General features: G+C 39.2%; 1 protein-coding gene across 3 annotated transcripts; it reads left to right on the top strand.

Annotated features, from left to right (window-relative positions):
• Nucleotides 1-89: 89 nt before the first annotated feature.
• On the top strand, nucleotides 90-19,787 carry MYSM1 (Myb like, SWIRM and MPN domains 1). 3 transcript variants are annotated; one of them, XM_081009168.1, is made up of 20 exons: nucleotides 90-223; nucleotides 1,687-1,762; nucleotides 2,345-2,415; nucleotides 4,286-4,363; nucleotides 4,461-4,484; nucleotides 4,840-4,918; nucleotides 5,431-5,529; nucleotides 6,235-6,965; nucleotides 7,690-7,820; nucleotides 9,417-9,520; nucleotides 10,367-10,444; nucleotides 12,253-12,341; nucleotides 12,646-12,700; nucleotides 12,781-12,831; nucleotides 13,632-13,706; nucleotides 14,711-14,899; nucleotides 15,192-15,207; nucleotides 17,129-17,234; nucleotides 17,357-17,414; nucleotides 18,204-19,787. In XM_081009168.1, the coding sequence occupies exons 1-20, from the start codon at nucleotides 147-149 to the stop codon at nucleotides 18,366-18,368; spliced, it is 2,352 nt and encodes a 783-aa protein (XP_080865294.1). In that variant the 5' UTR covers nucleotides 90-146; the 3' UTR covers nucleotides 18,369-19,787. The 3 variants fall into 3 exon arrangements, with proteins under 3 accessions (XP_080865294.1, XP_080865292.1, XP_080865293.1); XM_081009166.1 differs by having other exon boundaries at nucleotides 91-223; nucleotides 15,192-15,324; XM_081009167.1 differs by lacking the exon at nucleotides 4,461-4,484 and having other exon boundaries at nucleotides 91-223; nucleotides 15,192-15,324.
• Nucleotides 19,788-20,843: the final 1,056 nt, after the last annotated feature.

Genomic DNA, 20,843 nt, shown 5'->3' with positions numbered 1-20,843 from the left:
GCAGCTTCGCAGCTTCGTCCGGCGCATGCTCACAACTCTCTATGGTTGAAACGCATTCCCTGGGCCGGCCTTGGACTCCCCGTTTCCTGTTTTGTTCCCGCGACTTCCGGTGTCGGCGGCTGCGGCGTCTGCGGGCGGGTGTCGGCATGGAGGCCGTGGAGGAGCTCGACGTGGACGTCGAGGGGGACGCAACGGCGGGGGGCGCCGGGGAAGCGGAGCCGGGGTGAGTGCGGGGAGAGGCAGGCTTCGGGCCTTCAGCCCGGGCCCCGCGCGCTTCATGCCAGGCTCCCCACGGCAGCCCCTTCGTTGGCGGCGGCTGCCTCAGGCGGGCCATGGCTCTGACCGGGGTCTCTGTCGCCTCAGCGCCTGGCAGGGGCCTTTCGTGGTGGGAGGGAGGTTTCTTTCCCCTCCCGCATCTTTATGGAAGCGCTCAGATCTCGCTCTGGCCTCACAGCCGCGGCCCTTAAGTCAACCTAAAGGAGGAAGAGAACGTGTATCCTACACCCGAGTGGCTTCCTCGTGTGAATGCTACCAGAGCAAGGCATGCCTCCCCGTTCTTCTGGGGGCAAGACAGAGAGTGGTCCTCTTGGCACCCTCACGCGAGGAAGTGTCATACCCTCCCGACATTTCTCCGTTTAAAACAGGGACATCCTATTCCAGGTCCTCCAACATTTCTCCAGTTAAAATAGGGACATCCTATTCCAGGCCCTCCCAACATTTCTCTGGTTAAAAGAAGGATGTCCTAAGGAAAACCGAGACATTCCGGGATCAAATCAGAAACCGGGATGGTTTCTGTAATTCCAGGACTGTCCCTGGAAAATAGGGACACTTGTAGGGTTTGTGATGTTCCCCTCAACAGTGTGCAGGTGGTCCAGGAGAATGACATGAATGAGCTCCACAGGAGTAATTTCTGACCTGACCTACCTAACAGCTGGTCGGTGGTTTTCTCTCCTGGAAATCTTCTGGAGGAGAAATGAAACAAGAGTTCTGACACCTTGAAGACATTTAATGGATTTATTATAGCACAAGTTCTTATGGACTTCAGTCTCACTTCATTAGCTGCATTGAGTGCCACCAGTTGCTTGCATGCATAATTCGTGGGAGAGGGGCTTCTAAAGCAGCAAGATCAGAGGAATATGAAATGCAAAAAGTAGACTTCAGTTAGGGTTTCAGTGTGTGCCACTGCTGACTTAGATTTATTCCTTCCTAATTTTGGCACACACCAATGCATAGTCACAGCACTGTCAAAAACGTTTAAATCAGTATCCTTCCTTTCAGTTTAGATGGATCTGTCTGTAGTGCAGGTGCCACAATAATAAGTATCAACTTTCTACATTAGTTCCTCTAATGTAGATCACTTTCCCTCCCATATATTTGACAAAGGGAGGACTTTTTCAAAAAAATAAACACTTCCTGAGTCTCAGGATTTGATTTCCTACTTGTGAGAATTGTGAGGTAAAGCATCATATGGATACATCATATAATAGCTTAAAAATTGTCTCTGCTTAAATGTTTTACACCTCAAATTTAATATTTCTTGTACTAGCAAAAGGGGAGTATAGGATTGGGTGCAAAGCTTTGAAGCATTGCAACATGTGACATTTACCAAGCATTAAAATGCTAGTAGAACTTCAGCTTCTGAGAGGATCAGTTTTTAAAGTATATGTCTTTTTTATTTCATTTCAGAAGCTATGAAAATCCTTCATCCAGCTTACTCCAAGATCATTACCTTGATTCAACTTGGCGAACTGATATGGGTCTTGTAAGTGTCCTATGAAATGGGCTGTTAACTGAGAGAACGACCAACTTTTTGAAGACATCTTAAGAGGTCTTTCTATCATAATCACTTCAAAAAATAAGTTGGGATTCGAAGGGCATAATAAAAATACAACTTATTCCGTGGAAACATACTGAAGTCTTTGAACGATCTGTTCCCAGCTAGCTGTGTAAAACAGCTGATTGGAACCTGGATTTTCTATACACAGATCTTCAAGTGCTTGCACAAGGGGTATTGCTGATCTGTACATGACAATGGACCTCCAGATTTCAGCCATGAGATATAAAGAGGTGTCATGCCTGTGTTCTTTACAATGTGCTTATTGAAATTCTTTTCCATGTTCTTTTATCATAGTTTTTAAGAAAGGTATTGGATTTTTGGTGCACTTGAGATTTCTGTTAATCTTTTAAATTCATTATTTGCCACAAATTCCCTGGGAGATTTTGAAAATTTACTTCTTCAGTTCAGCTCTGCATCTGAAAATGAGAAGTATTAGCCTCTTTTCTGGGGTTGGGGTTGGCATTAATATATAAAACAAGTGTTCCATAACTTATGCTTTTCTCCTAGCCATGGAGTCTTGATAGCACAATTAGTGAAGAAAACAGGACTGCCATTGAGAAGATGTTGTTGGAAGAAGAGTATCCTTTACTTATTAATCAGCATGACAAAATAGAATCCTCACCCCAGTAAGAAATTAAGCTGTAGTGCAGAATTATAATCAATCGGCTACACTTTGTGATTAGAAATTGCTCCCTGACTACCTGATGGAAACTCTCATTAATCACCAAGGTGCCAGACATCTCTGGCTTCTTTAACAAGAGAGCCTTGCTGTTTCTATCCTTCTACTTGTGTCTGATTAATAATTAAGGTCTGGTGAATTAACATGGCTCAGTCAGCAGGTTTTTGTGCCCCTTGAGTAGTCCTTTGTTATTTATTCGTTTTCAATTACAGTCCAATAATAGCCTCATTATAACAATACCAATTTATAATACAAGTATTAATACCAATCATTCAAATACCAAATTATGTAATTTAGATAAAGTGACCCTCCGCATGCTAAATTTGATGAGTTTCTTTATTTCTGCATTCCAAAATCTTATTAGTTTCAGTAACATTCCAGTCGTAATAATAATCCCTTATACAACAACTGCAATATTAATAACTTCTATTTGTGATGACACATTAAATGATTTATAAAACTGCAGGTGAGGAACTCAGAACTATATCCTTGTTCTTCCTGTGTATGGCAGTTATTCTGTCCGTGGTTCTTCTTCCTGTCCTTGTAAGATATTATGACTTTCTTTTCCCCAATTGTGGCTGTTATCCATCATGCCTTGGGCAGAACTGATATCCCATTGTTGTTCCAGAAATTTCTGCATCGCTCCATCCCGTTCTTCATTGTTTTGCACCAAGAGCTTTAACAACTGCTGCAAAAGTTGCTCTGTCCCAGTAAATAAACTGTTTGTCACCATTTTTCCTCTCAGCCTGGAGAGTGGTCTGTCAAACTGCAGATGACTCAATAAAGAACCTTATCAGTTCCTTGGCAGTTTGCAGACTCCTTTCACCCTTCCTTCCCACTGAAGATATATGAGCAACTATACGTCCAATTAAATTCCAAGCCCTCTTAGCGTTATTCAGTTCACTTTGTAAATAATAAAGGCATTAGAGGGTTTTCTGCAGGCAAAGTGCTTTTGTTCTCAGCGCCTCCCTGCCCCCCGCATTCCATGCTAGAGCGAGAGCCAGGTACCGAGACGAACGGCAAGTGAAGCCCATTCCCCCCATCCCTGGGCAGAATTTGCAAGGATGATTACCCGTAATCATCCTTGTTTTTCATTTGCCAACAATATCCTGATGTCATGGGGGCTGCCTTCATTAAGGCAGAGCGCGGAAGCCCAAAAAAACCTTTCCATGTGTTTATTTCTTTGAAGTTATCCCAAGACAAATGTCTAAAATAAGTTTCAGGAAATTTTGCCCCTTTTGGTTTTTCTATTGGTTTTCTTTTGTTTGTTTGTAATTTTGTAATCCCAAAACAGCTGAGCTTAGCTTGTATTAATTTAAGAACAGTGACCTATTTCAAGAAACAGCTTTTAAATTCTCATGTTGATATTGTTGTTATTTAAATGGGCTTGTAACTTTTGAAAGATCAGTTGCAAGGTTACTGTGGTGAGTGCTTGCTATTTCTCTCTCTCTGTTCTTCCTCCAACCTGTTACTGAAAGTTGCACAGTTGGTATCAATTTTCTGGCTTTAAACTGTAATCGTAGACATGCTTAATAGGGAGTAAGCCTCATTGGATGTAGTTGGACTTACTTCTGACCTTTGTATTTCTCTGCATTAAATAATGTTCTACTAGTGTTTGCAGTTAGTTTATAGCTAATCCATGTACTACAACTTACAATCCATTGGACTGCAGTTACAGATTTTTGGTATGATAAATTATTAATTATGAGAACAGTAGCATGCAAAGAACCTCATTAACAGTACTTTAGAAAATCCTTAATGAATTCCAGATACTATCTATCTAGCAAATCCCTTCCAGAAAAAATTTGGCATGAACTGAAGGAAAGTGATAAAAAGTGCACAAAAAGGTAATGTGGAGTGTAATATTTCAAAGAGGGGGGAATTTGTGTTCAAAAGACTCGCCATCTTTACAAACTTGGCTTTGTCTTGTTTTGCACTTTACAGCCACAAGAAAGAAGCAAAAGTAACGTAAGTACTTCTAATGTCACGGCTAAGTATTAAGTGATTGTACTGAATATCTGAATACCTTTAGGACTCACGTTGATGCTTTTTTAAAAAAAAAAACAAAACCCTGCAAAAATTGCATTTTTTACGCTGGTTTCTTTGTTGCATACCCTGATGCTACCTCCCGCTTCTTTTAAAAAATCTAGTTTTCTATTTAGGCAGTTGACTAAAATGCCTATACCCAGTTTCGAAGTATATTTATGTATATGTTATTTCTAGTGATTGAGGTTAATTTTTTTTAAAAAAATGTATGTTTAGATACCGTTTCCTGGCATCTTTTTGTTTTACACAAAGGCATTTTGCTTTATTTTTATGTAAGGATACGCTCACCTACAAAATCAGCCAGTGGATCGCTAAAGTGGACAGTGAAAGAAAAAGAACTATTTGAACAAGGACTGGTAAATATTTCCTGTGGTTAATATTTTTAGTAGTAAATGCCATTAGAAGTGGAAATCTCAATGTTCTTCAGGTAATTAAAAGTGTTTAAGATACAGTTGTACTGTATGGCATGTTACTTGTTTTAAAATGTAACAAAGTGTTATACAGTGTACCTTTAGTGAAGAATTTTAATACTAAAATAGTTTCATGCTGGATGAGATTCCTATGCAAGCCAACATGAATTTTTAGATGAAGTGGATTATTCATGTATGGTATTTGTGCCTAGCTACTTAATGGGATTTTTTTAGCCAAGGGCTCAAGTACTTTTCCTTTTCCTTCACTTTCTCAAAACTCTTAGCTGCTATCTTAACACATTTCGCTTGCTAAAAAGCTGCCCCAGAATGGGAGAGAAAGAGGTTTTTAGTGAGCAAGTAACTTAGATGGGGTAAAAAAAAGCAGTGGAAGCTTCAGATGCTATAATAAATTAATTTGTTTTGACTTAAGAGCTGAAGTCATGTTTATTTTCCATTAGGCTAAATTTGGCAGAAGATGGACAAAAATTGCCATGATGATTGGAAGTCGCAATGTTCTCCAAGTAAAGAGCTTTGCCAGGCAGTACTTTAAGAACAAGGTAAACTTGATATAACAACTTTCAGTTGACAGAATGACTTGGTAGCAAACCTTGCCAACAGATAACTAAAAAAGGATTACTTCGTTTGAACCTTGCTTTGTTAGTCTCCCACAGCAAATGATTTTTGCTTTCATTTTTAATTTCCTGTAATATTGACCGCCTGCATTTTTCAAAAAGGGCTTTTAAATTTGATTAAACTTTAAGGGATAACTCTACTGTTCTTTGTCCACTGTCGACAAAGATCCACAGGGTTATCCCCTATCAACCTTGCTCAGACATGAGCAGCTGAGGTCCATAAGAGGAGGACTCTTACCGTACATCACCATACTGTACTGCTAAATTTACTTAATAGAAGCTTCTTAAAGTCTGAAGCAAGAAGCACATTTTTTTTCTTTTCCACAGTCAAAAACAGCTGGATAAGTTTTTAGCTGGCAATGCTGAGCTGTGATAGAAATTCATATTATTATTTGGTTTGATAAGCTGTATGTTTCCCTTGTGAATGTCATTCTCTGGTGAATGTCATTCACCAAAATCGGCAAAATGAAAGGTCTTTTGCAAGAGGGCCCAGTTTTTATTAAGAAATTTAAGGAAACAACAAGCAAACATGACTTAAAATTAATAAATGTCTCTTTTTAACTACTGTTATTCATTTAGACTTTATTACTTTGTCATACTTAACTCATTTTAATGTACTTCTCTGTTAAGGCAAAAACGGATGGCTCAGAAAAAGTGGAACTGCAGCCGTATGTCAATGTTCCTCTTCCCAGCGTCAATCAGGATGATGAAGGGAAGGTGGTGTCATGGGCACTCTTAAGAGGTCGGGCAGACCCTAATCTAAATGCAGTGAAAATTGAAAAATTATCAGATGATGAGGAAGTAGATATTACAGATGAGGTGGATGAGCTACTTTGCAATGTACCTCAGCAAGAAGCTGGAAAGTCTGATTTATTAGATATTCCAAAAAGTCCATCAGGCGAGAGCAGCTGGACAGAGCCTATCTTGGATTCTGCTGGACACATGCCTTCAGTTCTGTTAACTTCAAGATTAATTCCAAAGCCAGAGCAGAGCACAGTTGAGAGTCTAGAGACTGCAATGTCATGCTCTGAGAACAGTGGTCATGGAACCATGGTTTCAGAAAATCAGAAATGTGATGGGAAAGGAATTTCTGATGATACAGATTGGTTTCCTAATCCAGAGAACTGCAGAGAACAGACAGACTTCACTGAAAACAGTCTTCTTTTCCATCCTTCCAACCAACTGGAAGAGGAGAATCAGATAGATGCAGAGGAGCTCAAGCCACCAGATCAAGAAGTAGAAATAGATAGACAAACCGTACTAGAAGAAGAAAAGCAGGCAATACCAGAATTTTTTGTGGGACGACAAGCCAAAACACCTGAGCGTTACCTGAAAATTAGAAACTATATTTTGGATCAGTGGTAAGCATTATAAGCCTGTTGGAAAATTATACAGTAAGGGGAATGTATGCAAAGCAACGGTGTGGATATTTAATATCCTTTCTTTACGCAATCCATTTTCCAGACAAGTGATAGGCAGTTCCTATATTGACTGCAGCTGGTTGATTGTATCTTCCTCCTTTGGAGCTTGACCAGGGTGGGTCATTGGTTAGCTCAAAATTACACATGGTGTGTGTTGGCTTGCTTAGCCCCCAAAGTAGGGAACCTGCCAGACCCTCGTCATTTAGCCCATAAGGCTGTGTTGGCCAAGCCACACCCACATGTCCTACACCTGATATCATATATGATGTCATGTATGAGGCATGAAAAAAGCCCTGCACACAGCAAGACAAGGAAAGTAGCTGACTGTCGGGGCTCACATAATGCATTGCCTTTACCTTCATGGTTTGATTTCAAAGCATGTGGTCAAAAATGGGACATCTGACATGAGGTGATGGATAGGTGGGCAGCTGTGCCCACTTGTTAATACTTGGCCCATGGGGGGTTGGGAGATAAGGCTCTGGCTTAGCCCATCAGAGACGAGTTCTGACCCAGGTGGGCAAATCTCTGCATGGGTGGAATGGTTCATGTTTAATGAACTCTTACTACTCCCACTAATGGGGTACATCAAGAAATATCAAATGCTGCTAACTTAATTGCCCAGGTAATGCTTTATTTTATCATTTGTGGTGGTCTTTTATTATAGGGAAAGAATCAAACCAAAATATCTGAACAAGACTTCAGTACGCCCAGGGCTGAAGAACTGTGGGGATGTTAACTGTATAGGACGGATACACACATACCTGGAGCTAATAGGAGCAATTAACTTTGGTTGTGGTAGGAAGAAAACTTCAGTCTGTTCATTTAGTTTTATATTTTTATTCTGCTTTTTCACAAGAGTCTCCAAAATTGCTTGCAACGTTCATCAGTTCTATCATAACACATTTACTATATAGAAACTAAAACCAGAAAATAAATGGGCCATGGAAAGTATATGGGGGCACATTTAGAAACATGTATTTTAAAATTCTGAACAGAAAGAGATGGAAAACATGACCAGTGTGGTTGTTGGTTGAGGCAGAAGTTAGTCCAGAAGGTGCCATGTGGCAATCCTTCACTTTCTCTTAATTATAAATTTTACCCCAAATATTGTCCTTCTACGTTGTAGCCTATACACCAGATTTTAAAAATGTGCTTATGTAAAAAAAAAGGGGGGGGAGGACTACTGTTTAATATTCCTGTTCTTTAGAGTCTCTTATGGTTACCATGGCTGTAGTGGTGTCTAGAAACATGTGACTTTCTTGGACAGGTGATGATTAGTCCTCCTAAGTGTTAGATCTGTTGCCATGGCAGCAGACTGTGGCCAGCTAACCTCCTTTGACGGCCTGCATAGATGCTCAGAATCTACATGTAGTTTTGTTTTTGCGTCCATTCCCCTCTGATAGGCTTCAGAAACCCTTCCTTTCCCTCTTTTCTTACTCAAGTTCCTTGTCTGTGGGAAAGCTAGAACAAAAAGCAAAGCTTTAAGCTCAAACCTATCCTCCAGTCATGGTCAAATGGATCCCCCCAAGAACCACAGAAAGAAGTTGTACTGGGTCAGCTAAGAACTGAACATAGCTGAATGGAACATAGTTGAATGGCAAGGGGAAGCTCTGCCATTATGTGACCCAGTTTGCTTGTCACATTAAGTAATGCTTCTAAACAAACTATGGTTTGAATACTGTGAACAAGCAGCATGCTAGTTCACACTGTGCAGAAGACTTACTAAATGTCCCTGAGGGACCCAGCCACCTGATCTACACCATTTGGGCCTAGCTTCATTTTTGGATAAAGCCATTCAATATTTTTTCACATTAAAAAAGGAGAACTCTTTGTCCTTTCTTTTCTTTCTTTTCTTTTAAAGCTTTGAGAAATAATTGGACCGGTACTATATATTCAGTGAATGGAAGCTAAGAGACACCTGCTGAAATAGTGTATCGTTCAATATGGCCTAAATGCCACTGCCACCTGATATCATTCATGTTTTTTTCTCTTAATTTTCCTTCTAGTGTTGTCTGTGTAGCTCCCTTGGCTTGGTTGGCTCAGGTGGCTAAACATTAGGTGGCATCATTGTTTTGTTTGTGAGACACTTACTTAGTCATGTCATCAGTTACAGATGGGTAGCCGTGTTGGTCTGCCATAGTCGAAATAAAAAAAATCCTTCCTGTAGCACCTTAAAGACCAACTAAGTTAGTTCTTGGTATAAGCTTTCGTGTGCATGCACACTTCTTCAGTCATGACTTTCATGTTGTGAAGAACAATTTAAAAGATTTATCTTTAACTCTTGGTGATTAGAATTTAAAGACATTCAAGAGTAAAGCCATCATTTGCTTGTGACAACCAGGTAGCTCACTTTTTATGCATCTGAGTTAGTTCTCTTGCTCATTTCTACAGAGCAGGCGATATATAATAGACCACAGCAAGTTGACAAAATTCGACCCAGAGAAGGCAAAGACACTATAGAAGCATATCAGCTTGTGCAGCGTCTACAGTCTATGGTATGATGGAAATGTAATTTATGTGTCACATTTCTTCTTTTACTGCCTTTTGATCACATTCCTGCAGTGTGTGACTATAGTATTGCTGATTGGGAAGCCAACTAGAGTACCTTTTCTCACAAACATTGCTTAGATCTTTCAGGGCTAAATAAATTATGTATTGGAGTTCTGCACATTCTACTATTTTTGTATGGGGCTTTTTAAATTATACATTGCTTTCAGGAAAGAATGTTTGTCAAATACATAAAAAGTGGCTCTTTGGATCCAGTGCATTTCAGTTCATTGACTGAAACCAAATAACCCGTCTTTTAAGAAATCAAGTGAATAGGAAAGAAATGTATATGCAAGAAGTGTGTTTATGTGTATGTCCCGCAGCTGTAATCAGACGCATTTTTACTTTGATTCAGCATATACTTTCAGGGGTTCTTAAAGCTCCACTGAGTATCTCTACCATAAGTAGAAACCTTCCAAATGATTGGTGCATAGAAGCAGAAGTACTGGATGCTGTGCTTTATGGAGTGAATAATTGGCAGTGCTGGTTCTTTAATTCTTATAAAGCATGTTTCTACGCTATCTATTGCCAGCTTGGAATTGGCCCACATCATTTTGGAGTATAATAATGCAACATTCACTACGGGCCTAGGTGGCTGATGGCTTGACCTAGACACAAGTTCAAAAAGTAGGTTCAGACCAGTCCAAGTAGACCAGTGATCTGTATTCAGAAGCTTATTGTGAGCATGCCAATCCACATTCTGCTACTCCACAACTATATGTGAATTGCTTATACAAATACTGCTGACTTTATGCCTTTGAACAGACCTGCACATATGTTTCTGTTTGCCACAGCGTACAAGGAGACGGCGCGTCAGAGACCCCTGGGGAAACTGGTGTGATGCCAAAGATTTGGAAGGACAGACTTTTGAGGTAACATCACTTTTAAACTTTTCTGATATTTTTCAACTCCTTGCGAAAGTCAAGCTGTTCCTGCAGTGATACGCTTTCATTTAATTATGTGAGCTGTAACTGTAACCCACCCTTTGAGGTTTCAGGGTGGCTTACAAAAATTTAAACTTAAGTAAAAATATTAAAAATAAAAAAATCCTTCCAGTAGCACCTTTAAGACCAACTAAGTTAGTTCTTGGTATGAGCTTTCGTGTGCAAGCACACTTCTTCAGATACACTGAAACAGAAGTTACCAGATCCTTCTATATAGTGAGAAGGTGGGGAGGGGTATTACTCAGAAGGGTGGTGGGAATGGGAGATTGGCAGATAGCTGAGATGAGCCTGCTGACGACTCTTAACGACTGTAATAGGTCTTACAGGAAAAGGGAAGGGGTGAGAAGGTGAGAAATGGCTTAGTCATGTATAATGGGGTAAGAATCCAATGTCTTTGTTCAAACCAGGTCTCTCCATGGTTTTAAGTTTGGTAATGAGTTGCAACTGGTTTGAGACCTGGTTTGAACAAAGACATTGGATTCTTACCCCATTATACATGACTAAGCCATTTCTCACCTTCTCACCCCTTCCCTTTTCCTGTAAGACCTATTACAGTCGTTAAGAGTCGTCAGCAGGCTCATCTCAGCTATCTGCCAATCTCCCATTCCCACCACCCTTCTGAGTAATACCCCTCCCCACCTTCTCACTATATAGAAGGATCTGGTAACTTCTGTTTCAGTGTATCTGAAGAAGTGTGCTTGCACACGAAAGCTCATACCAAGAACTAACTTAGTTGGTCTTAAAGGTGCTACTGGAAGGATTTTTTTATTTTGACTATGGCAGACCAACACGGCTACCTATCTGTAACTAAAAATATTAAAATATTGCAAAATAAAAGGATAGAGGATTGAGAAGTCAGGGAAAAAAACAAAACATTTGCCTGATGTCAAAATCCCGTGAAGGTAAGAACTGCATGAGCCTCTTTGGGTGAGCCCTAAATCTGGTGCTGACCTCTGTCATGTCCCCCATTACTTGCCTTTTTATAAACTAAAAAGTTCCACGTTTTGTAACCTTTCCTCTTAGGGAAGTTGCTCCAGCTCCTTGATCATTTTGTTATTGTGTCCTAAAACATGATTCAAGAGCCATTGACCTAAAGTTCAGAACCAGAGGTCATCCATGAAATTTATATGCTGTAGGTTTAAAACAGGCAAAAGCATGATGTGCTTCATGTAATGTGTGGAATAAACTGTTGCAGCAGTAGCATAAGTAATAGATCTAAAGTTCGTGAATGAAAGGTCTTCATGTAAATAGGAGATAAAATACTTGGGTTTGGGACTTCTGTGTTTTGAACCAGCATACTTCTTAACGTCAAATACCACTGAGAAGCCATATTTCCTGTTTCACAAGCTTCCCTAGAACATGTAGTTGGCTACTCTGAGTGCTGAAGTAGGTGAACCTTTCAGTTTGACATACTATAGCTATACAGTGGTCTTAACAGAAGCACCATGTAGCAGGAAGGAAAGAAGTCCCTTGTCTAGAGGTGGAGTGACAAAATCTTATGCTGTTTCATAGTTTGCTTGAACTTGGAAAGTAAATGGGAAAGTGAAGGAAGTTCTTCCAGCTTTTTATAAAAACAAACAAAACAGCTACTTTTGGTCTTGGTTCCCTGAGGCCCATCTTAACAGTGACAGCAGCTGTGGGCACCTACTAAATTCAGGACAACTGAGGTTCATTGTGCTTAAGCCCATTGATTGAGCTTCAGGCTGTTTTAACTAATCAAGATGTTTTGTTTTTAGCACCTTTCTGCTGAGGATCTAGCTAAGAGGAGAGAAGAGGAGAAGCTGAAACCACCAAAAGCATCTAAAGGACAAAGGCAGCCCAAAAGGTTTACATTTTTTGTATATGCCTACAACATATTTTAGAAAAAGTAGCTTATGTTACTTTCAGTATGATTCCTGCTTATCAGCACACTTACGTTGTACTACTTCACTGAGCCCAAAGCGCAGTTCACAAATGCGGAGGTACTCCTGTGACTCTTAAAAACTACCACATAAGTCTACAAGTTCAAACAATTTGCTAGTTTTGTATATAGTAATTAAAACTTCAATAGAAAAGTGATTTTTTTAAAAAAATGAGTTTCCCCCTTTATTAATTGTATATTTTCAGAGCAATTTTCTTTCATTTTATAGTTCATTTGATCCCTTTCAGCTGATCCCTTGCTGTTCCTTCACAGAAGAAAAACCAGTAAGTATGAGTTAATAAATAAGCAAGAGCACACCTTTGTTTACTTAAGCAGGCTTTCCTTATCATTTTTATCTTTTCAGGAACCATTCCAAGTAATGGTAGCTGCAGAGGCACTTCTCATCATGGATTTGGTAAGAACTATACTTTATACCCACTTTCCTGATTTGTTTGGGAAGGCTTGATCCATGCCAAAACCACAATTACCCTCCATATTGCTGCTGTGAGACTACTGCTATACCATTTGCACCCTTTAACTGGCCAAGCTTTTTTTTCTGGCTTACCTAAGGCATGGGTGATGGCTGTAGCAGCCCATAATTTCTTGTTTCTGTAGAAGATGATAACCGTGAGAAAATCCTTAACCAGGTATGGGAATAAGCTGTCATAAATGTGATGCTGCTACACATTATAATGCTTCTTATGAGCATGGGTGATTAGTCATGCCAGAAGAGAAACTCATAATGTTAATTACCTGCAAGGGAAAAGTAAATTCTATCTTTTAACACCTTTCTTGCTGAAATGGGGGAATATTTGTACTTTTGCTTTTTTTATCTGTTGTTGACCCATAAGTAACTGTTAGAGCCTCAAGGCCGCTATTTAGTGCTTTTCCTACTAAGTAAAGGTGGCTGCGTAATTTTTGATCTTCACAGTCCCTTTTGGGAGCAACTGACTTGATTTTTATCAGCACTGGCCAAAATGCCCAGGTAATGACCTGGTTTAGCCCCAGGAAAAGGGAGGGAGTACATAAAGCTCATTCATTCACATAGCACTAAACCACAGTTTAGGGTTGGACCTAAGTGCAGCATCTGTGTAATTATTGGTGGTAAAGCAGAGGTATGAAGAGCTTTCAGGGTGTGGGTGGGTGGGGTTATCATACATGGTTTCACTACAGAACTCTTCAAGATAGCCAAATGATTTTTTCTTATGTCTTTAGCATGCCCATGTTTCAATGGCAGAAGTAATAGGACTGCTAGGTGGAAGATACTCTGAAACTGATGGAATAGTTGAAGTAAGTATCATGCATGTTTAAAATTCAGTAACATGAGAGCAGGCCTTATCTGGGATGGCTCCCAGAATGTGGAATGCCCTTCGCCTCAGAAGAATGGCTGGTGCTCACTGTATTGCCCTTTCAGCACCAGCTAAGACCCATCTACTTTTCCAAGGTTTTGTGGAATATTTTTTTTTGAAACTACAGTATTTTTAAAAACTTTATTATTATTTTTATCTGGTTTTATCTGCTCCTTTGGGACATTATTATAATATTTATGGTTTAATATGTTTGTAATCTGCAGTAATAAACATAAACACAAAACAGCCTTAATCTAGTCTAGTGCAATAGGCATTAAACCAGCCTATTACAAGGACCAGATCTTAGTACCTGCTCATGTGCCCAGAGGGATTAGAGGGAAACAGGATTTTCTTATGATTTATGGGGGTATCTTTGACCCCAGAGGCTATTGCAACATCCGTATATAAGCATCCTTTAAGCATCTTACTATATCCTTGTAATACTTTTCCTGTAGTCATTATGGAATTCAGGATGCTGTTAGTTTTTTGAACAATGGAGCAATCCTACACCCAAGAAGCTGGTTCGAAGGAAGGTGGTGAAAAGTATACCAGATTTAAACTCTCTTCAGGAGCAGGGCTACATATGGCTAAGTTGGCTTAAGTGTAGCAGCGGGGAAACAAGCCTTTAAGATAGTGTTTGAGTTCTATCACCCTTTTTGCTGTCTTAACTGTAATCTCTTGTCACGCCAGCCTAAGTTCAGCCAGGCTCTGGGGGGAATATGCCAGCGTATGTATTGCTGGACCACAAGGATGAGGAGTTATGTCAGCATACCCTTGACTACCCTGAGAACCTCCTGGCTCAGGCGACGTTACGCTGGATCCTAGCCCTGTTCATCCCAGCAGATCTTGCTCTATCAGATTGCTCCCTATGTGTATTGTCCTCAAGAATCAAACACTACACCACCACTAAATTGTAAGGCCTCCAATCTGATTGATTTATTACAGATTTGCGCAGCAGAACCGTGCAATAGCCTCAGTACAGGATTGCAGTGTGAGATGGACCCAGTATCTCAAACACAGGCATCGGAGACACTTGCTGCTAGAGGTTACAGTATTATTGGGTGGTATCATTCTCACCCTGCCTTTGACCCTAATCCTTCAATACGAGATATTGATACGCAGGCAAAATACCAGGTAACAACCCCCACCCCCACCCCCGATGTGTGTGTGTGTACAAGGGGACTGACTTTGCTTTATTGATGTTTAATTTAATAATGTTGAGCAAAGGAAAACTAGAAATGATGTAAATGGTAATATTTCAAAGTACTATCCAAATAATTTATTGACCCTTTACTTTAAAGTGACTACTTCTAATTGTAAGATGGGGGTTTTTCAGAAAGCAAGTTTGCATTGCATTCTTGATTATTTTCATAGACACAAACTTAAAAAAAATAAAATTATTGCCCTTTTATATTTTTCCATACAGAGCTATTTCTCCAGAGGTGGGTCAATGTTTGTTGGTGTGATCATAAGTCCTTATAATCGAAATAACCCTCTTCCGCATTCCCAGATTACTTGTCTGGTAATCAGTGATGAGACCAGTCCTGATGGATCGTATCGTAAGTGTTTTAAAAAAATTTTTCCTAACGCCTATTTGCTTCCTATCTTCATCATTTAAGTTACATTTTGAAAGAGGAAAAATTTGGTGACTGGTAAGACAAGGGAAATAATATATATAATTTAAAAGAAAGAATAAATATAATACAATAGGCTGCAGCCCTAACCCTGGTTACTTCCAAGTAAGTCCCATTGGATCCAGTAGGGCTTCCTTCCATGTATACATGGTTAGGATTAGAAACTTTTGGAATATAAGATTTGCACTGTAAATAATATGGGGGTGTTTTACTGAACGGCGATCATAATGTTGATCCTCACAGAAAGAAATGACTGCATGTTTTAGGGGGTTGTGGTAAGGGTGTCTTTTAAGAAATGAAACTAGTAATAGCACAAGATGATCAGGAATCAAGGATTCATTTGAATCACTCCGTTAAGAAAAGAAATGTTTTGGGGTGATACACAACATTAGAGTGGAATTGTTGAGATTAGTGAATCTAAGTAATTTATGTTCACTGACTGCAGTGAATCTACGCTACAGTAGATGGATATTGCCTTCTGTGTGTAGCATTCCATGGCCTGGTTGGGATGGAACAGTAGAATCAGGATTTAGGGGTTCAGATTGCACAAATTCCTCGCACCCACCTCATGCATGCAAATTCCCCAACCCCCCTCTACCCAGATGCTGAAAGGTCGATTAAGAACGCTCCTGGGTTTGTTTTAACTAGAGTTAATAATGACCACTTGTAGATAGAAGGGTCAGGTAGGGAAGGAAATTCATGCACATGGTGCGGGGGTGGAGGCAGCACGTAGATTTGAGACTATTCCCTGAACGCTAGGTCCTGTTACAATCAATCTGGCCCAGCTGTTTAACCTTGTGCTCCTCGTTTCTACTTGTATACAACTTTCCTCTATGCTGCAAATTGCTTATCCTATAAGTTGGGGGGGGGGGGGCTCATCAGTATCCATGAAACGTCTGAGAGTCTATAAGTATAGGAATCACTTTTTTCTGAATTTGAATAATCTAGTTAAACCTGAATCTTAGAAAATACTATTATTCACAAAGCAATGTTGATAAATGTGAGGAAAAAAATCTTTTAAAAATAGAAACCTGATCATATGGAATAGGGTGAAAATCTAAAAGTGCCAAAGTTAGTCTTTAATCTCTCAGTGACAAAGCCGATCTTGAAATCTCTCTTTTGATATTATCATTAATACTTTCCTTAGCAGATATCCTGAGCATGAGGACAATTGCAGTTTGAATAAATGAAAATGCAGATTTATCTTGCTGTGGAAAGAGGGGGAGGAAAAAAAGTATTGTCAATTTCAGCCATTGAAGGTTTACATGTGCAAAATGTTGTGCATATGAGAGAGAGAGAGAAGCAGCCTAGTGCTCTCCAGATACATTGAACTACAACTCCTATCAGCCCTGGAGTAATGGAAGTTAAGGTACAAAACATGTGGAGGGCACCCAGTTGGGGGAGCCTGGCTTAAACAGACATTTGTCATGTGATACAGGACCAGAAATAGAAGTCCAGAGCACTTTGAATGAACAGGAGTTGTCCCGTGCTTCAGATCAGTCTAACTTTGCATTCAAACAAATATTTCGCCTTCACAAAATATTGCTGTTAAACCTTATTCTGGGATTGAAGCTACTTCAGGCTACAACTAGGCTAAATGGGCTCACTCTTGACAGTACATTGCTGTTTTATGTGCGCATATTTTTGCTCTTCCCAGGGATGTAAGATACGCATGTCAAAAAGTAGGAAGTGTAATATTCCATGCATAATATGTTTTAATGGCTTGCAGGCCTGCCATACAAGTTTGAAGTGGGACAGATGTTGGAAGAACCTAAATGGGAATTAGTACTGGAAAAAACACGATGGATAATTGAAAAATACAGGATGTCTCATAGGTGTGTGGCTGCTTGCATTTCAGAATCTTGTAGTAAGCCAGTTCCAAATTACTGTATTTGCATTTCAATAGAGAATGTTTTTATATATCGACTGATACAGTGTTGTCATATTTTTCCAACAGCTGGGTGCCCATGGATAAAATCTTCCATAGAGATTCAGATTTGACCTGTCTGCAGAAGGTAATAATTGTAAATACATTTGCTTCTTGCCTATAAATACCTAAAGAAGCCTAATCTTGTCTACTTATAATAGAAATCTTAAATATTCATGGAACTGGGTTGGAAGCAACAGGCATATGCAAAAGCTACCCAAATGTAACTAATGTTTGTTGGCTACTAATGTTTTGTGTTTTCCTTCAGGGTAGCTTGTTGTTTTGGTTTTTGCAAATGGATTTCAAAATGTTTTCATAAAAATGTCTTTTGATTTAATTGTTACATTTGAGGATGGGCTACAGAGTAGGATGTTTTCCTGTCATGGGCATCATTTTAGGTGCCTGTCTCTTAATAGAGGAATGGGTGTCTTACATAGGCAGTGAAAAACAAATTTTAGATGGTGCTGTGCGGAATTGTTTTTCTTGAACTGTAGATAGAGATATCCACAAATTACAGGGGTTCTTTTGCTTTGGTCACTTTTGCATGGATTTTGGTAAAGGATACATATAGAGTTATGAACGTTTGTGACAAGTTGCACATATAATAATACATGTTAGTAAATTTTAAAGTTCAAATGTGTTAACACACTGTGGGATTATTCACTGCTTTGACAGTTCTTTGAACAGAAGCCAGCTGTTGAATGAATGAATGAAAGGTCTGTGTAAGTGGTCAGATACAGTTCAGTTAGTGCTAACATATATAAAGTAAGTCTTCAGGGTATTTGGATTAAGGAATACCAATAGATTTGTGATGGCTTTTCTTCCTAAATGTTGCTTCAATGCTGGTTTGTTTGTTTTTTCTTCAATCTGAAACTAGTTGTTGGAGTGTATGAGGAAGACTCTAGGCAATGTGGCAAATAGTTTCATCGCTGAAGAATTCCTGGCACAGCTAGAAAACTTATTCCTTTCAACATACAATAGTGAGAAATGGAATGATACTACTGAAGAAAATAGCATGTGTCCAAATGACCTGCCAATATGATAGTGCTGAAAAGAATAAATGCTCACTTTATTATAAAGTGTCCATTCTTGAACATGACAGCATCCACTGCGGGTCAAGAAAATGACTGTTACTGAAAGACAGTGTGAAACAATCATGACAAACTATCTGATCTCTGACATAACTTCTAATCTTCTGAAATTATGGTTGTGTTGCAAAGAGATGAATGAACTTGGCAGTCCACCACTTGGATAAAACAGTTGCACCATTTGTTGCCCCAAATAGCTGAAGTGATAGTGTTCTGCTTGGACCAAGAGCTATTAGAAATTTGATGTTAGCATAAATTAGTTATATTGCCTACTTTGTGCCATTTTAGGGAACACCCCTGTGTTATACATTTCAGTGTCTAATGTATCTGCAAGCACATTTTGTCCAGTGGATAAACTGAGTTGTATTGCATATTGCTGAAATCGGGAAAGGATGGAAAACCACAAGACAACAAGGATATGATTTCTCATTGAGCATCTCAGCCTTGAGTTTCTCACTTGATGCGTGCCCAGCCCATTCAAGAGGCTTACTGCTTTCAACAGAAGTCTGCAGTAGCAAAACAATATTGGACTAATAAATCCTTCATATCAAATTCTTCTATCCAGATTAATTGTATAGATTTGCAGAGTTTGGGTGGCCTTGTTCATTTCTCAACAACTAGGGAAAGAAGGCTGAGCCTTTCCGAACAGAAATTATGAATTGTGCTTAAAACATTCCCTTGACCCTTGGGTATCACAACTCAGAATATGTACTAAATATGAAAGACATACAAAGGACTAAGAAATTTTCTGAAGGATTATATAACTTTATTCTTGAATCCCAGGTGGACTTTTTTTTTATTTTTACCCTGTGGAAGTTATGGATGAATGTGCAACATGTTCCACTTTAGCCCCTTTAGTTCAGTATTAGAATATATTTGACTCAGTAATCATCTGCATGCAAGGGACCCTGTATCATAGTGCACTAGGTGTATTCGCATTGCTTTTGAAATATTACCTGTTACTTGACTCCTTAGACCATTACGACTTCCAAGTTGCATGTGATCCAATGTCTCATCTTCCCCATTGAAATTCTAGCATATTGCTAAATAATATCTGGGAATTCCTCTGGATTGGAATATCCAAAACCATAGTTTATGTTTTACAGAGTTATGTGATAATCATATTGCAGCTTCTAAATTTTATTGTTTACATCCTTATTGTAAATCTGCATATTGCCATATGACAGCAATGTAAATATTGTATATTTGTACAGAAGAGAATTACTCGACTATTTGACCCTCATATAAAAGCACAATACAGGTATATTTGCCCGTGATGTCTTTATCAGGAATTGAGAAGGATTTTATCATTAAAACAATGCAAAGAACTCTTCTTGCTCACATTGCCCCTTCAATAAATTGTGTGAAGATGATTTCAATGTTGTTTGGCTTCAAATTAGTATTTCTGTACATAAAAAATGAAAAAAAATCCCATGAACATTGCAGATTTATTTGTTTTTCTCTCATAGATTTGCATTTAGGAGCATCATTTTGTATCAAATAATTAAGTACTAAATGTCCTGGGGCTCAGCTAAACAGTACAAGATCACATTTCAATTTCTAATTGCACATATTTCGAACTTTGGGTCAAAAAGCCAGGCAGACTTTGTTGCTTGTTCATTGTGTGTAAATATTAAGGTTTTGAACCAGCCACAAAATTTTGTTTTCATCCTGATTTGGCATTTATTTGGAAATTGGACTGCTTCATTGTTTGTGTGAGTGAGTTCTGGGTCCAAATTTGCTTTAGAAAAATGAAGCTTAAGTCCCCCTATCGTTAATCAAAAGTGGCTGAGGAATTTTTTCTCCTTTTCTTTTGACAGAATTAGATAACATCTTTAGGCAAAGTAGCCCCTCCAGCGTGCATATAGCCTGCCAAATCAGAAAAATTGGTCAGGGATTTTTTGTGCTGGGCACCTTTACAATTTGATAGATTTTTTTAAAAAGAGAAACATCTATAGTTTTTTTGGGGGGGGGGATTGGATGAAATCTACAGGTATGACAGACTCTTCTGAAGGAATGTATGCTGCTAAATTGCGTAAGGATCACTCCAGTGGTTTTTCTGAAAGGGGGAAACCATTTTACAGTTTGGGAAAGGTGCCCCTCCGGTAAGAAACCTGCCCAGTCGCAGACAAATAGTGCCAGGGGGCTTTGTGGTAGGCACATTTAAAGTTGATTTTTGTGGAGGAGAACTATACATTGCAACCACTTAGTTTGGTGTGCAATGGTTTTTAATGGAAACAGCACACATAAAAAAATTGCACCATGGAAAGTAACCTGCAAAATTTCAAGCAAAGACCACAGGACAGAAAGGAGCAAGGAGATAAATTTGACATCCCTTCACCAAAGCACTGTGATTGGAGAGCCTTGGTATAATAATTCCCTCTGATTTCAAGTTAGGCGTGTCTGTCACAAAAGAGCTCTCCACATCC

Source organism: Podarcis pityusensis (genome assembly GCF_964106645.2).
Source record: "Podarcis pityusensis genome assembly, chromosome: 6".
Taxonomy (NCBI): Eukaryota; Metazoa; Chordata; class Lepidosauria; order Squamata; family Lacertidae; genus Podarcis; species Podarcis pityusensis.
Note: the sequence above shows the minus strand (reverse complement) of the source record. Positions and strands in the feature narration are given on the sequence as shown.

Coding starts and splice junctions, on each gene's coding strand:
- MYSM1 (XM_081009166.1), top strand. CDS start 147: ATGGAGGCCGTGGAGGAGCTCGACGTGGACGTCGAGGGGGACGCAACG. Junction 15,325..17,128: donor CAGTCCTGATGGATCGTATC/GTAAGTGTTTTA, acceptor AATGGCTTGCAG/GCCTGCCATACAAGTTTGAA. Junction 17,235..17,356: donor AAATACAGGATGTCTCATAG/GTGTGTGGCTGC, acceptor TTTTTCCAACAG/CTGGGTGCCCATGGATAAAA.